Genomic DNA, 22,809 nt, shown 5'->3' with positions numbered 1-22,809 from the left:
TCCCCATCTATCTCCACCTCAGCACCAACACCACGAGGACTCCCACGCTCTCCCGGCTAGCAGTATAGCGATTGAAATTTTCATATATAGTTGCAAATAAATCACTTCATGCAGGATTTTATTGCACTGTAAATCATTCAGAACTAAATAAAAGATTTGCCATATTGAAAACAATTAACCTTTTTTGACTTCAGCTAAGCCTTGAAGTTCATCTGAAGAATTTCTGCTGTTGTTCAATGTCGTTACCGGTGCCGGCTATAGAGGTAAGCGTCATCGGGAGCAGAGAGACCAATAAATTAATTAACCCTAATTGAGTGTATTCCCAAACCTATCCCAAGAAATACATTGACATACGACGGGCTGTCGTATTCTACGTTAACTCTGCGGTCGTGTCTTATAAACAACCTCTTCAACTTTTTTTTGACATATCAATTCTTGCGCTGGATTCCAGCAAACATTCAGTTACTGTTTTCTGTTCAGCAAATAGTTTTGCTGTATTTTCGCGAATCACTGAATCGATTACTGGTTTTCAGTAAATTTATCAATGAAATACTGGTTTAAAGCAAAAATAAAATTACTGAGCGAAATTCAGTAAATTTTAGAACTGAATTACAGTAAACTTTTGAAAAAATACTGTGATTCAGTAAACATGTGGTTTGCTGATACACTTTCAGCAATGTACTTAGCTGAAGAGAAATTTTTGTGTGTACGTGACACTTGCGAGTTTTTTGGTACACTTTCCCCCACCAATTGTCAGAAATCTCGGCATTGTTTTTAATTACGGTTTTCAGTTTTTCATCACTGAATTTTCAGTAAATTGATGTTAAACCATGATAGCTCGGTAAAATAAATTACTGAGCTCGAGAATCTTTTTCAAGTATGTACACACCTAAAATTTTCGGCCGGGTCTCGGTAATTTATGACAGAGAACGCACCACTGAGTGCTCGGTTAAAAAAAATAATGACAGCTGTCATATTTTTTTTTGTAAATCTCGGTTCACCTAACTGAAACTTCAGAACAAAATATTCGAAATTTCGGTAGTGATAGCTCGGTAATGTTTTGTGCTGAAATATAAATTAGGTTAAACCGAGATTTACGAAAAAATAAGACAGCTGCCATTATTTTTTTTTAATCGAGCACTCAGTGATGCGTTCTCGGCAATAAATTACCGAGACCCGGCAAAAAAATTTAATGAAAGTGTCGATATGTCGATCGTATTCTATAAATGCACTCACAAATACGCATGGTGTTGGTTGGTGAATAATGTTTTAACGCTGTAACGTTTAACTGGAACTCAACATTCATGAAACATCAAAACATCATTCAAAATCCTTGCAATCATCAATTGTTTTAAATAATAGTCAATTTAATACTCATTGACAAAACAAAACCAGAAAAATAGGGGGTAACAGATTACTTTTGTAAAACCTAATGCTTGAAAACTTTTGTGGTAAAAATAAAACTAAATTCGATTAGAGTGTAAAACCTGTGTATTGTGTATTTGTACTACGTTTTGGGAATATCTTCAAATGGGTCAATTTGATTCTATGGTATCTGTAATTACAAAGCTGCTAGTTATACGAAGAGTTCAACAGCCTTCATTGAACCAATTCAAGGCTAGTAGCTAAATTCGAAAAAGCCGTCAACAAGACAGCGCACATATTTTTTTTTAATTCTAGAGAACAATAAATTGCTAACCGTGAATGTGCATTACAACGAGCCATTAGAAGTTCAAAGATGCTGGTAATGCCCCATGATATGTAATCTTGGCTTCCATCCATTTGGTGTGGATCAGTCGCTCCAGTGGAGTCGAGACCATGTCGTTTTGCTTTCGTTCGCCATCCTCTTCACCATCATCTCCTCCCTCATCTTGCTGTCGGTTGTCGACCGTCATCGAGAGGTAACACCCGGCACATGTATAGTAATGTAGTTCGAACCGTTTTTCAGCGTGGTAATTTCTCAAAAGCTCGCGGTTTGAGTTGAAGAGAACTCCGTAGTGACCGCAACAGCAGCTTACCCAAACTGGCGTCGCCGGAGTCTTGAGTCGCGATCCGGGTTGACGGGAAGCCGATCGCATTGCTTCATTTTCTCCTTCCCATATTAGTAGTCCGATCGAACCGCGACCGAGAATACCAAATTGCGGTAGAGCCTGAAATCGATTGAGATTTTTAAGTCTTTGGACCTAACTGAGTGTGATAATTGTCTTACGTAATGGTCTTCGTCGCCCACGTAGACAACACCATTGTGCAAGTAAGGTGTTGCACGGCCGGTCAGTAAGAGTGTTACAACATTCAACGATCCTTCTTCATGAGGTCCCATTAAATGGGCTCCTTTCGGTGCGTCTAAATCAGTTCGAAGATTTTCCATTCCACGAGTTAGAACAGCACTGTACAACAGCAACAGAGCACCTGGGCCTGGATTTTCTGTAAACTAAATCAGCTCGGATCAGTGATTGATGTTCTACTTTCAGAAAATTACTGCATACTAACATAAGGTAAATAACGTTTCATAAAAATCTGCATTTCATCCAGCTTTGTGAACTCGAAAAAGAATAATTTCTCAGTCACGTTGTCCTGGAAGTATACATGGCTGTGCGGAATGTGCGATGTTTCCCCGGGAAGTACAATCAGTGCCTTAGTCTTCTCACCAATGTTCCACAGAATGTCCGAAATCGCCAGATACAAAGCCTGTGCTTGTTCTGCCTCGTTTGGTTTCAGCAGATCTTCCAGTGGAACAGACTTCTCTCTAGGCTTATTGTCGAATATAAAATGTTTAATGATGAAGGCCTGCAGGACTGATTGCATTCCACGGGTGGCATTACGTGGTGTTCGGAGTCCGTAGGGATATTCCTGGTGGGTCAAAATAGTAAGAGAAACTGTAAGAAGGTTAATGTGGGGGTTTGAACTTACTCCATTTACGGCACCGAAGCTGATTCCTGTGCGGGTCCACTCCCCTCGTGGTGGACTAGCCGCGGAACCAAATACAGTTTGGCGGAGTTCCTAGAGAGGAAATATGAACATTTTTGAAATTTAATTGTGTTTGACAGTTTGTTTTTTTTTTTTAAGCTAACACATCGAAAACATAGCGCAACTGAAATTTACTTTTTCTTCTGCCTTGGCTTCTTAATATGATTTTTCATGTATTTTGACGCAAAAACCAAATTTTTCCGAGTTTGATCACATTTTACCTTAAGGGGCAGCAGTGGCGCCATTTTGAATTTTTGAGAAACCGGAAAATTATGATATTTTTTTTCGACGCCATTTTGTTTCGAAGCTAAATATAAAAATTCTATGAGTTTGTCCACAGATTAGCATTTTCTTACCTATTTTAAAAAATGACAGATCTTAAATCGGACAAAAACTGAGCTCAAAACGATGATTCTACGAAAACGGTTTTGGCGTAAAGACATTGTGTCTTTGAGTATCGCCTACATAATTGATATTACATTAAACAAATTTCAAATAAGTTAATCCAGCGTCGAGATAAACCTATTTTAGTATTGTAGGGTAATCGGGGCAAAATTGACATATTGCTAACATATTACGTGGATCAGACACCTACCAATCGATTCCGATGCTCATAAATACTCGATTTTATTTCGCATTGTGAAATATTCTAAAACCATGCCAAAATCTATTTCGTAGAATCACTGTTTTGAGCTCAGTTTTTGTCCGATTTAAGATCTTTTTTTTTTAAGATGGATAAGAAAATGCTAATATGTGGACAAACTCTTAGAATTTTGATGTTTGGCTATGAAACAAAATGGCGTCGAAAAAACATCGAAAATTTCCGATTTCTCCGAAATTCAAAATGGTGCACTGTTGCCCCTTAAGGCGCAAACTCGGGGACATTTGTTTTTGCGCCATAATGCATGAAAAAAAAAAATCATACGAAGAAGCCAAGGCAAAAAAAATGTTGCACTGTGTAAGCAAACTCCAAAAAATTTTATGAGTTTAGAGTTATTCCGAGTTCGTCTAGAACAAAAAATATCTAATGGAATTCTTTAGCACCAAAAACTCCAAGTTTCTTAGCGCTGAAAAATTGCATAAGATATTATTTGGCAAGTGATCATTCAAGGACTACAAAAAACGTTGCTGCAGTTTTTTGGCAATATTTTTTCAAGGAGTTGTACTTTTTGACAGCGCAATAAATTTAGTGTCAATTTCATGATGAACGATAAATTGTTCAAAATTGTTAGTTTGCAATCATGCGACTTTCAGATGAAAAAAATACTTTTTAATACAGTGATCACCCGATTATATCACCCCCTTGATTATGTTTGGGGTGATAAATAGGGAAAGTGATAAAATTTAATTTAATTTTATGATTTAATACGTAAAATCAGCGATTTCAATTATTTCAAGATCTGTCTGTCTGTCTCTCTAATTCTTATAGACGCGGAAACTACTGTATCGTAATCGGCGTGAAAATTTGTGTGTAGGGGTTTTTGTGGTCGGAAAAGGTCTTCTTGAAGGGAGGGCTCCCATACAAATATAACACAATCTTCTGCGTAACTTGTTTTAGGAGTAAGAAATATTTCAATAGTAACTTGACACCCCTACCTCCTCTGAAAGGGAGGGCTCTCATATAAGTGAAACATAAACTTCACTACTAGTTCGTAGGTTAGGTACTAGTGTTTGCATAAAGCTATGAAGTTGTGCTGTTAGTGTCATACATATCTCAGGCAGCTTAAAAAATTAATTTCTCGTGATTTTCAGATATATTCTAAGTTAACAGAAGAGGGATCAGAAATGACCCTCAATATGTATACGTGGTTTACTGATAGCCCTTTCACAAAATATCTCTTCAATACATTTCAAAACACATGAAATTTTTCTACTTTTTCTTCGTTCACCTGCAAGCAGGAAACAGAAGAAAACAAATTGAAGACATCGTTGAAACAACACCGATAAATTTAAATACAAAAATTAATCGAAGATGCTGCCTACAGACTCTAAAAGACAAAAGTTTGTATCTTAATTGACAGGGGAACTGCCACTTGTGAATAATTGCGAGATTTGGAGATGGTGGACGTGCAATTACCGCTGAAAATATTATTATATAGCAAATAGCTTGTTTATTTTAATAGATGAAACATATTTTTTTTGCAAAAACATGCTTTTATGGAAGGCTGATAACTTCGTTGAAGATTTAAAAATTCGGAAAAATGTGGGAAAAAGTTAGAACGGAAATTGGGATCGTTAGTACCTTTTGAAAGAGAACTTCATATGGTTCGTAATAAGTAAGAGATTTGCTGAAGACACTATGCGTCTATCTCAATCAAATGAAGAAGGAAATTTTCTCTCTAACTTTTAGGTGAATTGGTCACCCATTTTTCTATATTAAAAGATGGGTTGTTTAATAGCTTAAAAAATATATGAATATATATTATGGCTTGAATCACTATTCAAATAATCGAATTAACAAAACAATGAAAACAACATCCAGAATGATGTTATTCACACAGATCTGTGCAAAAGTACTAAAATATTGAATCTGAATAGATCAGTTTATACTGACATTTTGAAGTAAAATATTTCTCTCAGGATGTTCGGCTACATAGGGATGTGAAATGAAAATCTAAAACCGAAAAAAGTGAAAAATATGTCCAATTGCAAATGCTAATAAATCGGTTAGTATTCGATGGATTTCCTTCGTTCTTGCAGCAATAGATTGAAAAGTCTTCTGAGACTTTTCCCAAATGAAGATAATTGTTATTCTATTATTCAAACTATGGTACTATTGAAAATAGTCTAGCCTTGTCAAAACGAAAAATTCGACCTCTGATTGGTTGTTATATGATTGCTTCCCAAGCACGGTCGACAGAAACATATACCTTGCAACTTAAAATATGCTTTTTGGCCTATCCGCCTATACAAGAGCCTCTAGACAGCGACAACAGTAGTCCTCCCTTAGCAGCAGCAGTAGCGATGCAGTGGATTCCAGCGATAGCGGATAGCAGCCACAGCTTTGGCATGGCAACTGATAGCGCACTAGTTGTGGCGGATCTCAGCATCGTTAGCAGCTGGGCCAGCTGATGCAGGGACAGCGTATACCAATTGCAGCGTATAGCAGCCACAACTGTGGCATGGCTACGGGTAGCGTATCAGTTGCAGTGGGTGTCAGCATCGATAGCAGCTGATGCAGTGAGGCACTTTAGTAAAATGCAGTCTCTGTGCGATAGCGGGCACTAGTAAATGCATTCAATGAAAAGTTGACTCATTTTGACAACGCATGAGCCGTCTAGTTTTGAGTGTTGAATCAGCTTTTCATCGTTTATTTTATCACGAGGAATACTTTATTCGCACTGTCAGTGATAACGCCAAGATGTGATCGGTATCTTATTCGATGTTGAATTAAACAACAAAGTGTCCTTTTCATGAAATAAAAACCTGATGATTGAAGAGTTAATATTTTCTCTTGAGTTAATTCACGTTTTTAAATTTGTAAAAGTTATAAATTTTACTTTATCTCCGTGTCTCAGAACGTACTGAATTATCTTTTCCTTCAGTCACGAGCACGACATCCGATTAATTTTCATTATCTACATACAATTTAATTTTTCGCATAACCAAAATTAAAAAATTGTCAAGCCCCAATCAAGCAACTTACTATATTATTGAAAATGGTCAATCCTTGTTGAAGCCTAAAATTGGATTGATCTGATTAGTCAACGTTTATTTACTAGAAAAAATGACTGACACGCAAGCAGCCGGGTTATCTTTCTTGTAAAAGTATTCTACTTCAACCTTGCCGTCGTGGCTTTACACACAACCCTCCTGTGATTTTTTTTCTGATAAAATGTTATATGATGATATAATCGGGTGAAAAAAGGGATAAAATCGGGGGTCGATAAAATTGGGGGCAGATAAAATCGGGTACTGATATAATCGGGTGATTACTGTATTTCTTTTAGGCGATGATTATTCAACGTTCTACGAAACAAATTTTATTAAAAATATTTAGCGACCGTTTTCGATCGACATAATATTGCACAGTGGTCCACAAACCAAGTTTAGGGGGAAATTTGGGTCTAGAGCTGGGGTGGGGTATCGAACGTCTTCGTCAGTGGTTTTCTTCGGCCCCCTTTTGCATAAGATTGCTGCAGAAAAACTGCCGAAGAACACCACTCACGAAGACGTTCGATACCCTAAATTAAAATCAGGGTGACCCAAATTTTTTATGAAATCAAGTATCTATTTTTTATCTTTGTAGATAAAAGAAAAAGTTGTACAATGTCGTAGCTCCATGAATGTTAAGTAACATTTTAAAACAATTTTTGTTCTATCTTTGGAAACAACCGATTTATATTGAACACATGAAAAAACACAACTGTCTTTGAACGACTTTTAGGGCTTTTTAAGAGAAACAATTTGCAATGCTGACATGATAAATATCTCAATTCTACTCAAGGTTATTAATGTTTTTCATCAAAACATAGAGGTAAACAGGGTAAGACCGCCCACTGTAGTTTTACTGCCAAGTTACATAATGATAGAAAAATTTCCTTAATAGACACGTTACACTATGATTACATAACATTAACATTACCGTTTCTGCGCGAACGGTAACAAAAATATTCAAAAACAACCTTTAAGCTGGCAATTGCTCAATACACTATTGTTTTGCGGCTACGGGACTTAAGGTTTTCTTAAAATCTATTGTTTTGGTTGTGAATATACGTTTAATCGGTTGCCTGAATCAGTCTCCTTTCGGAAATATCGAAAGCCGTGAGTAATCTTGTAATTTTGACTACTTTTTGGGTGGAATATGAAAATGTTCCACTGGGGGTAAAGCCGCCCGCTGTACATGGGGTGAAACCGCCACGTATACAATTGTTTGTTGTTTTACTTCAAGACCCAAATGCCTCGACAATGCAAATGAAATATTGACAGGATCAGTAAATGAATTTCAAGCCATATAAGACAATGATGTTAATCGACCATTTTCGATTTGGTTGAAGCTTTACTAGTAATATTTTTTTAACAAGACTAATGTTAAAAAAAGTTAACTTTTGTAAAAATGGTATTAATGAACATAAATAATTTTAGAGCCATGACGGTTTGTTTGATCGGTATGACGTTGAGTTAGGAGTTTTGTTCTTCCGAAAAAACTATACACTGTAAAACCCCGCAGGAAAAAGATCTGCAAATTTTCAATGCATTTTTAAAATTGAAAACAAAAAATTAGGAGGGTGGTATCCAAGACACGACCGCATAGTTGACGTAGGACTACATGAGTTTTATATATCCTTTTGAGGCTCTGTTTGATTTGAGCTCGTTTTACTTTTTGCACGGTTCGATTTTGGCACACATGTCCAAAAAACGAGCATATTTTTTTTAGTTTTCTTGATTTTTTTAACCAATTTAAGCCTGTATTACAGAATTACAGAATATTGTCAAAAATACAGATTTTACAGATTTTTTGTTGTTGTACCGACCAACTGAAATCAATTACAAAGGTAGAATTCGATTATTCGATTTTCAAAGTTTTGTAAAAAAACAACATCAGAACTATGTAGGTATCGATGAAGAAGAAATGGAATGTGACTTGAACGAAGCGCGAAAATGAACGTTTCTAAATATTTGTCAGGATTTCAATTGGGTTGTTTAGCTATTCACGGATTGCTGATTTTTGTATATCAGTTAAAAGAGTGTAATTTTCTGAGCAAAACGTAATTCAAAAAAAAATTTATCATTGTCCTTCGATTTTAAAATGAAGATTGAAAAATCACGCTAAATCGCTACAATGACAGTTTGTCCATATACCAACTGTCATTGTAGCGATTTCGAGCAGTTTTAATTCGTGATTTGAAAATCGAAGAACGGTAGAAAATTCTTAAAATCACGTTTTGCTTAGAAAATGCAGCTCTTTCAAATGATATAAAAAGCTGATATAGCTTAACAACCCAATTCAAAGTTCGTAGAACAAATTGCAATGAGGTGCGATTTCACCGATCCTGTTGTAAAAATGGCAGCTTTAAGTAATCTTAAATCGTTCGTGAAATTGGAATATTTGAACGATTTAATGCTACAATTCCCCAAATTCGTAAGCTAATAATCTCAATTTTAAAAGCTGAAAGCTACGTTGCAGACCAAGGAGGAGATACAAATATTAAATTAACGAAAACTTTAAAAAATAAATTTAACAAAAACCTGTATAAACATCACAAAGAGAAGAATGAATTCGTTTAAATATGTTCTGCAAGTAAAAATTTTTCCATCCAACATTTTGAGTCTGCTCGATACAGATTTTTAATACAGGTTTTTTTGCCCGAGATACAGATATACAGATATTTTCAAAGAAAAATACAGATATAACTGTGGCAACCCTGATTGGGGCGGGGACAGGATATCACAGCAGGCAGTTGGTGTCTACTCATTAAGTCTGTGCCAGGTGTGCTCGCATGTGATTGGTACATTGTTCGTGAAAATTCGACCTAAAATTTTCACTGTTAAACAATGAAGTGATAATGATAACTGAAGAATCACAAAATTGTCCATCATTTCATCAATCCAGCGACATATTAATTATTGTGATCCATCATGTGGTCACATCAGTATTACCGTTTGAAATCTTTCATTCCAACATCACACCTTGGTTTTAGTTTCCCGCAGAATGTATCTCGATATAGTGCGGTTAGACGTCGAAGACGTCAAAAAACTGGAAAATAAACGAAAATATTTCAGTTCTTATTTTTTTGATGCAGATGCAGGTATTGAATAGAAGAGCATCTTTCCAAAGAAAAAATGAAATTGCAACCGCAACTGTTTTTTTTTCTATAAACAGAATTGCTTAAAGGGGCGGTCTTACTCCGCTTACCCCTATGCGTTTTTAATTTGTTTGTCATTCTTTTTGGAGAAAACATAAAAAATATCACTTGGTCTAAATTTGAAGGGCAGCTATTTGACTCTATATATGGAGAAATTTTTGAAAATATGTTATAGTTCATATTTGGGTAAATTCATTTTAAAAACATGGCAAAATTTTCAATAATCTACTCAATTCAAATACTCAATTCAAATGAAATTCTAGCTCGAAGTATTTTGCACTGCTAGCTATGTGTGAATATAATATTATCAGGCTTTTTAGTTAGTTAAACAACGAGGATTTTCTGCTGATAAAATATATCTAAATGGTGAAGTCAAATTATAAAAAAAATCGTGTGAATTTAACTTTTTTGCGAATTGGCCAAAATAGGAGCCCCGAGTGGCCAATTAAGAAATGTTATGGCCAAAATAAGAGCCTAAAGAAGTTTTTTGGTTGGAAAATATATAAACAAAATAACATAATTTTACTATTTAAACTCAATGTTAGTGAAAAACATAGGCGAGTTCATCCGATTTCCCCGTTGAACTGATTAAATTTCATCTTTTTCGAAGGAAGCAGGCTAAATACCTCTCATCAATAACATACTTTGGCCAAAACCGGTGCTTTTACCTAATTACGTTTAATTTGATCCAAAAAGATCGAAAATCGCTCAACTGGTTCAAAAAGTTATGAAATTTTGAAAATAAAATATATCGAGTAAAGCCGTTATTATGGTTTTTTTCCACATTGTTTTTGAGCTCTACGCCATCAGTGTTAACAAACAAAAGCCCTTTAAACCTGAGATGCCGTACCCCATTGGGTTGGCGCTACGATTCCTTATGCAAAAGTTGGATGGTGCGAAACCAGTACAACAAAAGTGTGTTGTTCATAACGCATTTGATGCGCTAGCGCAGGGGTTTCCAAATCGTGCTCCGCGAAGCGTTTGCAAACACTCCGCGGCATTTTTGACAAAAATAAAAACCAGCCGCAAAGAATACATTTTGTCAGTCTTTCCCTCGTCGGAAGACTTTTTAAAATCAAAATATTTGGCAGAGCACCTTTATTTCGAATCAATCAGAGAAACTGAAATTCTCTGTTTGCGATATGCAAAAGCTGCGTTCATGAACCTTCCGAGTGTACTCAACAACAACTCCATCAGCTGACAACCGCTGAATGTTCAATCGTATCTTCCTCTAAGAACTCAACTCGTATCCGTTCACCAGCCGGGCGAGTCTGAGTCATCGATTGGGCCTCGGAAGGACCGCACATCGAGTCGATCTGAGAGCAGGCATCGTCATTAGAGTATTGCCATGTGTGTTTCCGGATATCTCTTCCTGCTAAATATGTGCTTTTCATTTTCTTTCGCTACGCGAAATGCACTAACCTCAGGTCATTTTCATCACTGGTAGCATGAAGCTGTGTATACCAATAATTGGTCGGAAACACTTTTCATGTCCAACCTATGCGTTTGAGTCCCCGGTGAAGATCTTTATATCATGTTTTGGGTAATCTCCTTATGTTTAACTGAGAAGCTTTTCGAACATCTCTTTCACCTCATCGGGTTTGTCGTTTGTCGGTGCAAGTACATTAAGGTGAATTGGGACGTGGTCGGGATCAACTCGCATTTTGCAATCTATTTTTTTCTTGATTTATGAAGACTACGTACATGAAACTTTGATCAATTGTTTTCACAACTGTTGCATGCCTGAAGTAGCAATTTGAGTGCTGTTTATTAAGTGAAAGCTGAATTTTTTACGCTCAAACTACAAAAGTAAAAAGAACTCTAACCTCAAAATTGTATAGAAAAAGACCACTATCCCGTTTCACCTTAATCAGGCTTTGAATCAAAAATCTGCCCTTACCTCCTCAACACACAAAACGGTCACTATTCGGCCTCCACCTAATGATTCACTTGATCCGTTTTCATCGTATGACAACACTTCGTTCACCTCTTACTAATTACAATTACTGGGACTAAACCCTAACGAAGACGGAGGATGGGAGGATGGGACGTAGCGTTATTTTCTTCAAATTATCAGCCGTATTGCCAGCAAAATGATCGGAAGTGTTATCTTGGTGAAAGAGCACATTTTTATTCGCCATATGAAGCCGATACGCCTTAATTTGAACGTCCAACCGGGCTCAACTAGCTCAATTTAATTTCGCGGTCATTGGGCATGATTTCACGAACATTTCTTTCGATATTTTCTGTCATGAATGACTTTCTGAGGGCCGGTTATAGAGGTACTATCGTGACTAAATTGTGCGAAATAGTTTGCGGTTTAATAAGCTGGAGTAGATGTTTCCGTAACACCTATGCCTATCCTATCCACCAGAAAGCAATGCTAAGAGCAAGTTGGTACAATCAGGCAAGCCCAAAGATTTTGGATTGGCAACGTCATCTCTATGTCAGTCCAATAACTTAGCATTTCATTTTCATTTTTGCAAGAAAACTAATTTTTCAACATTGACTTTACAGTCATGAATTTTTTGAAATCTTATTTTTTAGTATTTTCCTAATGTTTTTAATTTTTTACAAAAAATAAAAATTATGACACGCGTATAAACACAATTTCATTTAGAAACAAAAAAAAAATTAAATCTTAACTCCCCCCTTTGAAAAAAAATTGCGATACAATAATTAGAAAAAATTATCTGAAGAAAAACCTCACTCGGTGGGTACAGATTGATGTAAAACAAAACGGCCTATCCACAATTTTATTATTTTATAATGAATGAATTAAACAAAACATGACGGGATTGGTTTTTATGATATTTGTATTGATAGAGTCTTAGAAAAGTTTTATGTAATTTTATTTGTTAGAATTTCACGGCTTGTATAGAAACAGTTTTTGAAGCTTGAAAATCATTGGAAGTTAAGCTACATATTTTTTAAAATTATGTTCCTCCATTTTTCTTTTTTGTCTCTATGAAAAGTCATGCTATTTTTTATTTTAATCTTAAGGAGTAAATGTAGCGATGTAAACAGAAAATTGAATTCACTGAAAAATATGATACAGGTCGGACTCGATTATCCGAAACATAAAAAAAAAAAATCATTCCGGATAATCGAGTTTTCCGGATAATCGAATCATAGAAAAATTATTAAAATTTTCGATTAGCGAACACAAAATAAATATTCCTTTTTTTGTTTTACTTTTATGATGCAGTGGCGTAGCCAGAAATTATTTCTGAGGCGAAAAGAGGTGATTTCTTGTGAAGCATAAAAAAATAAATTGGACATTGATTATTTCCACTTATTTCGAACAGGTAAAGGTAACAAATATGCCAGAAGAGATGGTAAAGGTAAAATTTCGGATAAAAAATTGAAAACGAACACCAAAAAAATTGAATTCCGGATAATGGAGTCTAAAATTCCGGATAATCGAGTCCGACCTGTAGTAGAAACTACGAAAAATGTAGTTCAGCGGGTGGGACATCCATCACTCCATTTACTCCTTGAAACCAAAATTATGTACCTATCAGTTTTCGTAAAACTGAATAGACTTGTCAGGCCAGCTGAGAAGTTTTCTTTTTTCGCTGTCACCTTTATTCGTCTTTACTTAGAATATACATCAATTTTCCTTCACAGAATTTCGTGCAGATGAATAATAAATTAGAAAATTGGAATTCTGGCTTATTCCTTTGATACGTTTGTTAGAATTAAGCACTTAGATTTTGGTCAACTCTATGCTGTTGGATTCGTTTGTTGTTTCGTGTTTCAATGCAAAATTCTCATATGTTGTTCCAATACAACATATAAGAATTTTGCATTAAAACACGAAACAACGATTTTAACTTGTTTTTCAATTTGCAATCTTAGTGCAAGCCGAGAGACTTTTTAAGCATAGCACAAGCAGTCACATTGTTTTGTATCCAACATTACCGATGCATGGAACAAGCATTTTTAATTACCAAGCACAAAGTTCAATAGCATTGGATAGCTCCCTTTTGCCCGAAACGAGCAAAAATAAATCAAAAAAACAAAAAATAAAAAGACGTTCAACTGTCAACACCCCTGTCAGCAGAAAGGACTCGTCCCCAGAAGCCTTCCGATTTGGTAGCTAGTGGGTGGTTCACTTACAATGGCCTCATCCATGGTGATTGACCTTCCCCCGACGAGTTTGAGTTTCGACATTATTTATGCTGCTTCCCGTGCGGAACCGGATTGAACCAAATAGAAACGATTGAATTCAGTTATGGCATACCGCGTGTGAAACTACACCGAGTCTCGGTACTAATATCGATCTTTAAAAACGGGAACTATTTAAAAAAATCCTTCTCTCGTTGGTTTCAATGTGGTACAGTGATTTTCACTTATACAAAAGCGCAGCAATATTTGGTACTATAAGCTGGTCAAACTCTGTTCACCACTAGAATTGTTCGTTTTAAAAATAAGCACCAATATTCTTCAGAACAATATCATTTTTCTCAGTTAAGTGTGGTATTTCAAACAGTAAAATCTGAAACTTTCACTTCTGTTGAAACAATCATATCATTGGCACGATCTCACACACGCAACTCCACAAAAAATGACTAACTTTGGGCACGTTTCAGTTTGAAACTAAAGGCGTGAACGTAAAACTTCCCCCTCACGCGAGAGGAGGGGGCGATTTAAGTACAATACTAGCTTCAAACGAGAACTGTTCACTGTACTAGAATTGTGCTTTCCCAGGAGCGACCTGTGATTGAGCCAAGCTTTTCCGACCGAATGGCGTGAAAATGGGTGTGAATCAAACATTTTATAAGTGTTTGACGAGTGGAAACGGCTCCGTTAAAGGCGGCCCCACGACCGAAGCAGCAGAAGGATCACGGTGTGCAAATACCATAACGGAACTATACATTTGCATTAGGATAGCACACTTGAAAACCATGAAATGGCAAACGAGTTGAGCAACGGTTGGTGTAGTTTATTGTGATTCTAATTAAATAAACTGTGAACGTTTATAATACAGTTTGATTGATAGATACGAAGTGACAGTTCAATTTCAATGTAATGTAGGATCAAATATAAACTTTATACAAATTAAATTCTCCAACGTATTGTGCTATTACAGCTAGTTATTGTCTTTCTGCTATTAGTGTATACACTGTGAAGCCGAGTCCGGAAAGTCCTATCCAAAGTTCGATCAGATTAAAGTTTTCAAAGTCCGATTTTATTTCGCACCAGCTCACAGTGGTCTAAACTCGGAAAATCGTGATCGTTTCAGATTTGACTGTGAACTATTGATTTTATGTACCCAGTGTCTTCAGCAAGTTTATTCCATATAATAAGGCCTTTCTTTTGGCGTTTTCGGCTTCGAAGAAATATGGACTCGAAATATGGCTATTTTCAGCAAAAAACTAGCAATATCTTTAGAACAAATTTATTTATTTATTTATTTCGTCAATCATGGTAGGCTACATACAGTTTACTTACATATATGATAAAATTGTTCATTTTGTCTTCTGTTCAAAGTTTTTCTTATTGCTGCCCTGGACATAGTTACGTCAATGTGTACACAATAGTGATTATATGTGTTCATCATTTGGTTCATAGGTCTATTAGTTGCATACATTGTTCGTTGAGGAGCCACTTTAAACAAACTTCTGGTTCTAAGTATGCGTGAGGGTATATAAAAGTTTAAGTTTTCTAGAAGGTTTTCTGATTTGACACGATGAGAGATTATATCGTTGATAAAAGAGACCTTAGCGATTTCTCTTCGTTTTACAAGCGTTTTAATGTTAATCAGCATGCACCGTGATTCATATGATGGGAGGATCAGAGAGCTCCAACCTAGCTTCCTCAGTGCATACAACAAAAACTGTTTTTGAACTGATTCTATACTTGCTACATGTGTGGGTAGATATGGGCTCCAAACTATACTACAATATTCGAGAACAGATCTTACATACGAAACATAAAGTGTTTTAATGGTATAGGGGTCTTAAAAATTGTAGCTGAACCTTTTGATGAATCCTAACATACTGAAATCTTTATTGATCATTGTATTATAGTGTTCCACAAATGTTAGTTTTGAGTCTAGTATTACGCCTAGGTCTCTAAACTTGTAACTCCTTTGAAACAACTGGTTTCCTAAAGTGAAACTGAAATCATGATTGGTGTGTTTTTTCGAGTAGGATATAATGTTGCTATTTTTAATATTAAGATCCAGTAGGCTTTTGGTACACCAATTGAAGAAAACGTTGATTTCATCCTGAAAATGTTGCAGATCTACGCTGTTACGTATCTCCATGTACAATTTCATGTCGTCTGCATAGATGAGTACTTTGGCGCATTTCAATACAAGATTGACATCGTCGACAAACATAATAAATAATAAAGGACCCAAGTGGGAACCCTGTGGAACACCAGAAGTGACTTTAATTGCTGTCGAAGTTTTACCTTTAAAACGAACAAACTGCGTTCTATTCGTCAGGCACGAAATGAAAATATCAAACCAATATATTCTACAAAAATGCGAGGTTTAGCAGAATGAACGAAATCTTAGAACATTTTGAACTGTTTCAACGATTACAGAAAAAGTTATGGACAAAAAACTAACTTTGAGGACTGTTCCTCGTAAAACTCTATTTCGTCATATAAGACGTACAGATAGAAAATTACAGTGTTCAGCAATTCTTTTTCTTATAGATTTTCCTACAACTTTGCTGAAGGAAGCAGTCGAGTATTTTGAAAATTAAAAACAATGATTTTTCTATCTAACTACTAGGGGGATTGATCAAAAAACCGAAAACGCCAAAAGAAAGGCCTTGTTACATAGAATAAACTTGCTGAAGGCACTGGGTACATAAAATCAATATTTCACAGTCAAATCTAAAACGATCACGATTTTTTCGAGTTTAGACCACTGTGCAGCTGAGAGGATGTTTGATATACAGATTTAAAAAATGTGGAGATTTTCAGGCTGCAATTTTCGTGCTAATCTATTTCAGCCAAACAAATTACTCACTCCATGCGGGTGATGCCGTACGGTAAAATTAATAATAATTGTGCAAGAAATTTCGAAACATCTACTCGTTTCGTATTGTAATGTCGTATGTAATGCGAATCGCAAAATACCGAAATAAAAATAACCCAAACAAGCGATTAAATGATAACGGTACAAAATATTACTTCTTATCAGCCCGATTTTATAATACGGCGCATTCATGCACTGATAAATAAATATCACAACAGTCGGCTAGTGAACCGATTTGCGATTAAGCGTTCTCTTAGTCAGTATGTAAAGATCAGTTGAACGATCATGTTCTACATAGTGATATTTGTCGCTTTGGTCACAATAATCATCTCTCGGTTTCTGCACCAGCGCCGGAAGCTCTTACGATTTACCAGCCATTTTAAAGGACCGATTCCGAATGTACTGCTAGGGAATTTGAAGGAGTTTGAAACCGATGTACCAGGGATTTTCAAGCGAATGGTGGAGCTGCACGTCGAAAATGGACCGGACATCGTTACTTGGGGCGTTGGAAATGACATAATGCTCAATGTTACCAGTGCGAGCAGTGTTGAGAAGGTTCTGATGGCCAAAAGTACTGAAAAATCCACTATTTATGACCTCATCGAACCGTGGCTCGGCAAAGGTCTACTGATTTCCTCTGGCGAAAAGTGGTTCAATCGAAGAAAGATTATCACTCCGACGTTTCATTTTAAAATATTGGAAGGTTTCACTGAAGTATTCAATCGGGAGGCGGATGTTTTGATGCAAAAACTAAGGAAGCACGATTCAGCGGAGGAGTTCAATGTGTATAATTACATTTCGCTATATGCACTTGACAGCATTTGCGAAACCTCAATGGGAGTGAGGATCAATGCTCAGGAAGATCCCAACAATCAGTATGTGTGTGATGTGAAGCGAATGAGTGAATTGGTTCTGCTACGAATATTCAGCCCTATCAGTTTCTTCCCTACGGTTTACTGGTATGTAGTTCCAAAAGCGTGGGAGCAACGCAAACTTATTCGCCGTTTGCATCAGTTCACTGATTCAGTGATCCATCAACGCCGGGAGCAACTTCAAAAAGAACGACAGCTCGGAGAGATTGCGTTTGATCTTAACGAGACTGATATGTATTCAAAGCGTAAGCAAACTTTTCTGGATCTGTTGTTGAACGTAACGGTAGATGGAAAACCATTGTCTGATCTGGACATAAGAGAAGAAGTTGACACTTTCATGTTCGAAGGACATGATACAACCACATCTGGTATAGCATTTACAATTATGCAACTTGCAAAGCATCAGGACATTCAGCAGAAGGTGTACGACGAAGTGGTTTCCATTTTAGGTAAAAGCAACTGCAAGAATGCTCAACTCACGTACAATAGTCTGCAAAATTTTTCTTATCTGGACTTGGTGATAAAGGAATCGCTGCGACTTCTTCCACCTGTATCGTTCATTGGCCGGCGTTTGGTCGAGGATACGGAGATAAATGGTGTTATCGTACCGGCGGGTGTAGATGTGACAGTGCCCATCTACGTTATTCATCGCAATCCGGAGGTCTATCCGGACCCGGAACGATTTGATCCGGAACGTTTTGCCGATAGTACCGTCCATCGACGTGGTCCTTACGATTACATTCCGTTCAGCATTGGTTCGCGAAATTGCATCGGACAGCGGTACGCATTGATGGAACTGAAGATTACCATTATACGGCTGGTGGCGAATTTCCAAATTCTGCCCGGAGCGACAATGAAAGATATTCGGTTTAAAACGGATCTGGTGCTGAGGCCCGATGGTGGTATTCCTATTAGAGTAGTTGAGAGATGGTGAATTAATTACAAGGTGTATTGAAAATAGAATTGTATTAGACTTTTTAGTAGGTTGATTATAGTAGAAATGTGTACAAATATAGGCAACAACCCGAAGGCACCCCAATGAGCAAATGTAGAAATCGTGCTGCATAACGATGCTGAATAAAAGTAACACTGAAATAAGTGTCGAAAGGGTCATTTCGGTGCTATTATGCTAATAACTGTCTTGATAGGAATTTTTACAAAATATTTCTTGGAAATAAAAAGTAAAAAAATGTACTCCATAATTATTTTCATGACTTCTTATACAGCTGAATGCAGAGAGAAAGCTCTTTTTAGTTATAAAAGCTAAGATGAAGTATCGCCGTTTGAGCTACAAGCTGCCGTTTTTCCCGTTTTTTTTTAAATGTAATTATTATATTTAGGTTCATTCGACTCTCATACAGTAGATACATCAATGAAGGTTAAATTAGTCTCAAACTGGTAAGCTTGCATGCAATTATAGCTATAAAATGTAAATATTCTTTCGCTATAACAAACATCGTTTAATTTTTACTATTTCTAATGCGAAATTATTATACTACGGTTTTCCATCACATACCAATATATATTTTTCGGTTTTTCGAATCGCCAGTTATTTTCATTGTTTAAGAACCAATTGATTGGGAGCTAAATACAATAAAAAATTGTGAAGTCATTTTAAGCTTGTATGTGTATAAATTAACTGTTCTTGGTTGTAATTTTGTACTCTTGTATGTAAAAAAAATTAAAAGTTATGTTATTACTTCATATATTCTTGAAGATAGTTTCAAATAGAAAAAAATTTCTAATCAACCGGCGATAGCGATAATTATTACCACAGCGATGGCGAAGCACTTTTACGAGTATATTCTACATATAAGCCAAACTATCGACAGAGCATAGTGCAGTTAACCGAATAGTATTCCCCCAAAATCGCCTCACACTTGTATCCCTAAGGTAGCGTGACCTGTCACTGTCAACATTTCACTAGAAACCGAGCCACACTGTTACAGCACCTATCAACTGCTAGTCTGAAATATGTCGGGCATGCTTCACGTGTTACATTATATTTCACTGCTGGGTTTTCCGCATGCAGTCGTGTATAGCTCGAACAAGTCGAATCAACTGGATTTATTTGCCATCGCCTAGAATGGAAAACTCACATTCGCCTTTAACTCTTACACTATGTTTTGTTATGAAATTGGGTTCAAACATATCTCATTGCAAAATTCAAAATAGGCTTTCAACACAGGCTATACGAAACGGCATAATCTCTGGAATCCAATGTTCCATGAATCTATTCTTACGACGAGGTTTTTCTTTCAAAACTAATTGGATTTTTAATTCCATCACTTATTGTAGTTTGTTATCATAAACTAAAAAAAAAGCATCATTTCTTCAAAAAAGTGCACTTGATAGAATAAAAGATGCGAAAAATTAGAAATACACTGATGCAGTCGTTTAGACGCACCTCAAGTCAACGTATTAGAATAAAGAATTTACAGAGATTTGTTGCCAGCATTAACGTATGCATGATTTAGTGTCGTTTACTGTGTTGAACTGACGTCCATTGGCGTAAACTCTTGCAGCCAATATACTCCAGACTCCAGAGGTTCCCAACCAGGGCACAGTGGTTTAAACGTGAAAAACGTGATCGTCAGCCTTTTGAGTATAAAAATGCCATTTAAATGCTACAGTGTATTCGACAAAGTTTTTGTGAATCTTAAGAGGCATCTTTTAATACAAATAAATTTTTGATTAATTCACCCAAAAGTGAGATAAAAATTTTATTTTTTTTATTTATTTATCAAAACAAAACGAGGTCTTCAGCAAAGTTGTAGACAATCTTATGTAGAAAAACTATGCTGAACACACTTTGGTTCTATCTATTGAAAATCGACCACATACAGGTAGTTTTATACACAGACATCCTTAAAGCTCCTAAAAATTGAAAAATACCAAATAACTTTTTCTGAAGTGATTTTAGAGGCCTACTATGTTCTAGACATTTTTTTATATTTAAAAAATACATCATTCTGCCGAACATACCTTGGGCAAATTTCCAGTTTTTTCATAGGGTTTAGGACGTTTTAGATAAAAAAAAGCACTTTTCCAAAATAAAATTTCTCGAAAAGCTGCAAAAACAACAGAGTTTACTCGAAAGATGGGGATTAGTACTAGCTTCCCCAGGTGGTTTCACTAGTTTCTTGCAGTTTCTTAAAGACTTGGGCGTGGGTAAAAAAATTGGTTATTTTTTTGTTCATCAGCGTTTTTTCATGTTCTTTTCTTAAAAGATGTACAGAATCGAAACGATTTTTGATTTTTCATCAAAAGGTACGAAAAGCGTTTATATTTACAGCTTTGTGCATTATTTGAAAGACATAAAAATAGAAAAAAAATATATTTTCCGAAAATAATTGTTATGTCACTAGTGTATGCAAATGCCAAGGTTAATTTTAACAAAACTAGCAACATTCTTTGACGTTTTTCCAATGCTTGAATTCTGAAAAGAGCTCAGAGTTAGATACCCTTATTTATTTTTTTAATTTTGTACATACGGAGGTATTTCGGTATGCACTAGGTACTTCCGTATGGACAAAATTAAAACAAAAATAAGGGTATCTATCTCTGAGCTCTCATTTTCTTTTCAGAATTCAAGCATTGGAAAAACGTCAAAGAATGTTTCTAAGTTTGTTAAAAATAACCTTGGCATTTGCATACACTAGTGACATAACAATTATTTGCGGAAAAAATCATTTTTTTCTATTTTTATGTTTTCCAAATAATGCACAGTGCCGTAAATATAAATGCTTTTCGTACTTTTTAATGAAAAATCAAAAATCGTTTCGATTCTGTACATCTTTTAAGAAAAAAACATGAAAAAAGGCCGAAAAACAAAAAAAAAACTATTTTTTCCACCCACGCCCAAGTCTTTAAGAGACTGCAAGAAACTAGTGAAACCACCTGGGGAAGCTAGTACTAATCCCCATCTTCCGAGTGAAGACTGTTTTTTTTGCAGCTTTTTGCAGCTTTTCGAGAAATTTTATTTTGAAATAGTGCATTTTTTTATCTAAAATGTCCTAAACCCTATGAAAAAACTGAAAATTTGCCCAAGGTATGTTCGGCAGAATGATGTATTTTTTAAATATGAAAAAATGTCTAGAACATAGTAGGCCTCTAAAATCACTTCAGAAAAAGTTATTTGGTATTTTTCTATTTTTAGGAGCTTTAAGGATGTCTGTGTATAAAACTACCTGTATGTGGTCGGTTTTGTAGAGATCGAACCAAAGTGTGTTCAGCAAAGTTTTTTTTACATAAGATTGTCTACAACTTTGCTGAAGACTTCGTTTTGATTTGATAAGTAAATAAAAAAATAAAATTTTTATCTCACTTTTAGGTGAATTAATCAAAAATTTATTTGCATCAAAAGATGCCCCTTAAGATTCACAAAAACTTTGTCGAATACACTGTAGCATTTAAATGACATTTTTATACTCAAAAGGTTGACGATCACCTTTTTCGCGTTTTAAACCACTGTGCAGGGGTCCGCAGCCGGTAAGGGGGACGCGAGGCTCATCCTGGGGGGCCGCGAAGCTTTTGGTAAATTTGACGGGTAACTACAATTTATTTACAGATATCTTTGTAAAATCAGATTTTTAATTCTTCTGCGTACCAAGACGTGAAACAAATTAGACTTGGAGGACGATATGAAACTGAAAAACGCAGCCTCGTATTGCAAAACCTGTACATGAAACTCTTCTGAGAGCCGCGAAGCTTAGTAAAGGGGGCTGCGGAGCTCTCTGTGTTTAGCAAAAGGGTCCGCGGAGCCAAAAAGGTTGGAAACCACTGATTTACATCTCAATCGAACTGAAGCAAATGTCAGAATTTTTTATATGTATCTGAGAGTTTCTAATACCCTATGTATGCATTCACAAATACTCATGGTGTTGGTTGTCTGCCAGTTGTGTTTTGCTTTCGAAGCATGATGAAGAAATTTCGGGAAGGCATAGTAGAGCGATTTTTCACCGATGAACGCCCATGCACAATATCCTGACGTCTATAATCGTGTGGGGCTAAGCAAGCTTTCATTTGTAAAACCATTATAAGTTACAAGAAGACATCCTCTTTGGAAGACAGTAGAACATCCGGTCGGACACGATCTGCAAGGACACCGCGTGTCGTTGAAGTTGTGAGGGAGCATAAACAGAGAAAAAGTCAACGTTCAGTT

At 36.0% G+C, this 22,809-nt stretch overlaps 2 protein-coding genes across 3 annotated transcripts; one reads left to right on the top strand and one right to left on the bottom strand.

Annotated features, from left to right (window-relative positions):
• Positions 1-1,473: 1,473 nt before the first annotated feature.
• On the bottom strand, positions 1,474-14,539 carry LOC129731150 (inactive ubiquitin carboxyl-terminal hydrolase MINDY-4B). 2 transcript variants are annotated; one of them, XM_055690933.1, is made up of 5 exons: positions 13,896-14,538; positions 2,911-3,000; positions 2,491-2,850; positions 2,210-2,431; positions 1,474-2,150 (listed from the first exon to the last, which is right to left on the bottom strand). In XM_055690933.1, the coding sequence occupies exons 1-5, from the start codon at positions 13,947-13,949 to the stop codon at positions 1,725-1,727; spliced, it is 1,152 nt and encodes a 383-aa protein (XP_055546908.1). In that variant the 5' UTR covers positions 13,950-14,538; the 3' UTR covers positions 1,474-1,724. The 2 variants fall into 2 exon arrangements, with proteins under 2 accessions (XP_055546908.1, XP_055546907.1); XM_055690932.1 differs by having other exon boundaries at positions 2,491-3,000; positions 13,896-14,539.
• Positions 14,540-17,021: 2,482 nt separating this feature from the next.
• LOC129731149 (probable cytochrome P450 4d14) lies at positions 17,022-18,839 on the top strand. The gene has a single exon (XM_055690930.1). It carries the CDS (start codon positions 17,059-17,061, stop codon positions 18,577-18,579), a length of 1,521 nt encoding a protein of 506 aa, XP_055546905.1. The 5' UTR covers positions 17,022-17,058; the 3' UTR covers positions 18,580-18,839.
• The last annotated feature ends 3,970 nt before the right edge of the window (positions 18,840-22,809 follow it).

The sequence above is a fragment of the Wyeomyia smithii genome, chromosome 3, assembly GCF_029784165.1.
Source record: "Wyeomyia smithii strain HCP4-BCI-WySm-NY-G18 chromosome 3, ASM2978416v1, whole genome shotgun sequence".
In the NCBI taxonomy this organism is placed as follows: domain Eukaryota; kingdom Metazoa; phylum Arthropoda; class Insecta; order Diptera; family Culicidae; genus Wyeomyia; species Wyeomyia smithii.
This window is presented reverse-complemented; position numbering and strand designations above follow the sequence as displayed.

What these genes read in the sequence shown, in the direction of transcription:
- LOC129731150 (XM_055690932.1), bottom strand. Translation starts at nt 13,949, where the DNA reads ATGTCGAAACTCAAACTCGTCGGGGGAAGGTCAATCACCATGGATGAG. An exon ending in TCACCATGGATGAGGCCATT is followed by an intron (nt 3,001 to 13,895) that starts GTAAGTGAACCA and finishes TTTCCTCTCTAG; the next exon opens with GAACTCCGCCAAACTGTATT. An exon ending in TGAAACGTTATTTACCTTAT is followed by an intron (nt 2,432 to 2,490) that starts GTTAGTATGCAG and finishes GAGCTGATTTAG; the next exon opens with TTTACAGAAAATCCAGGCCC.
- LOC129731149 (XM_055690930.1), top strand. Translation starts at nt 17,059, where the DNA reads ATGTTCTACATAGTGATATTTGTCGCTTTGGTCACAATAATCATCTCT.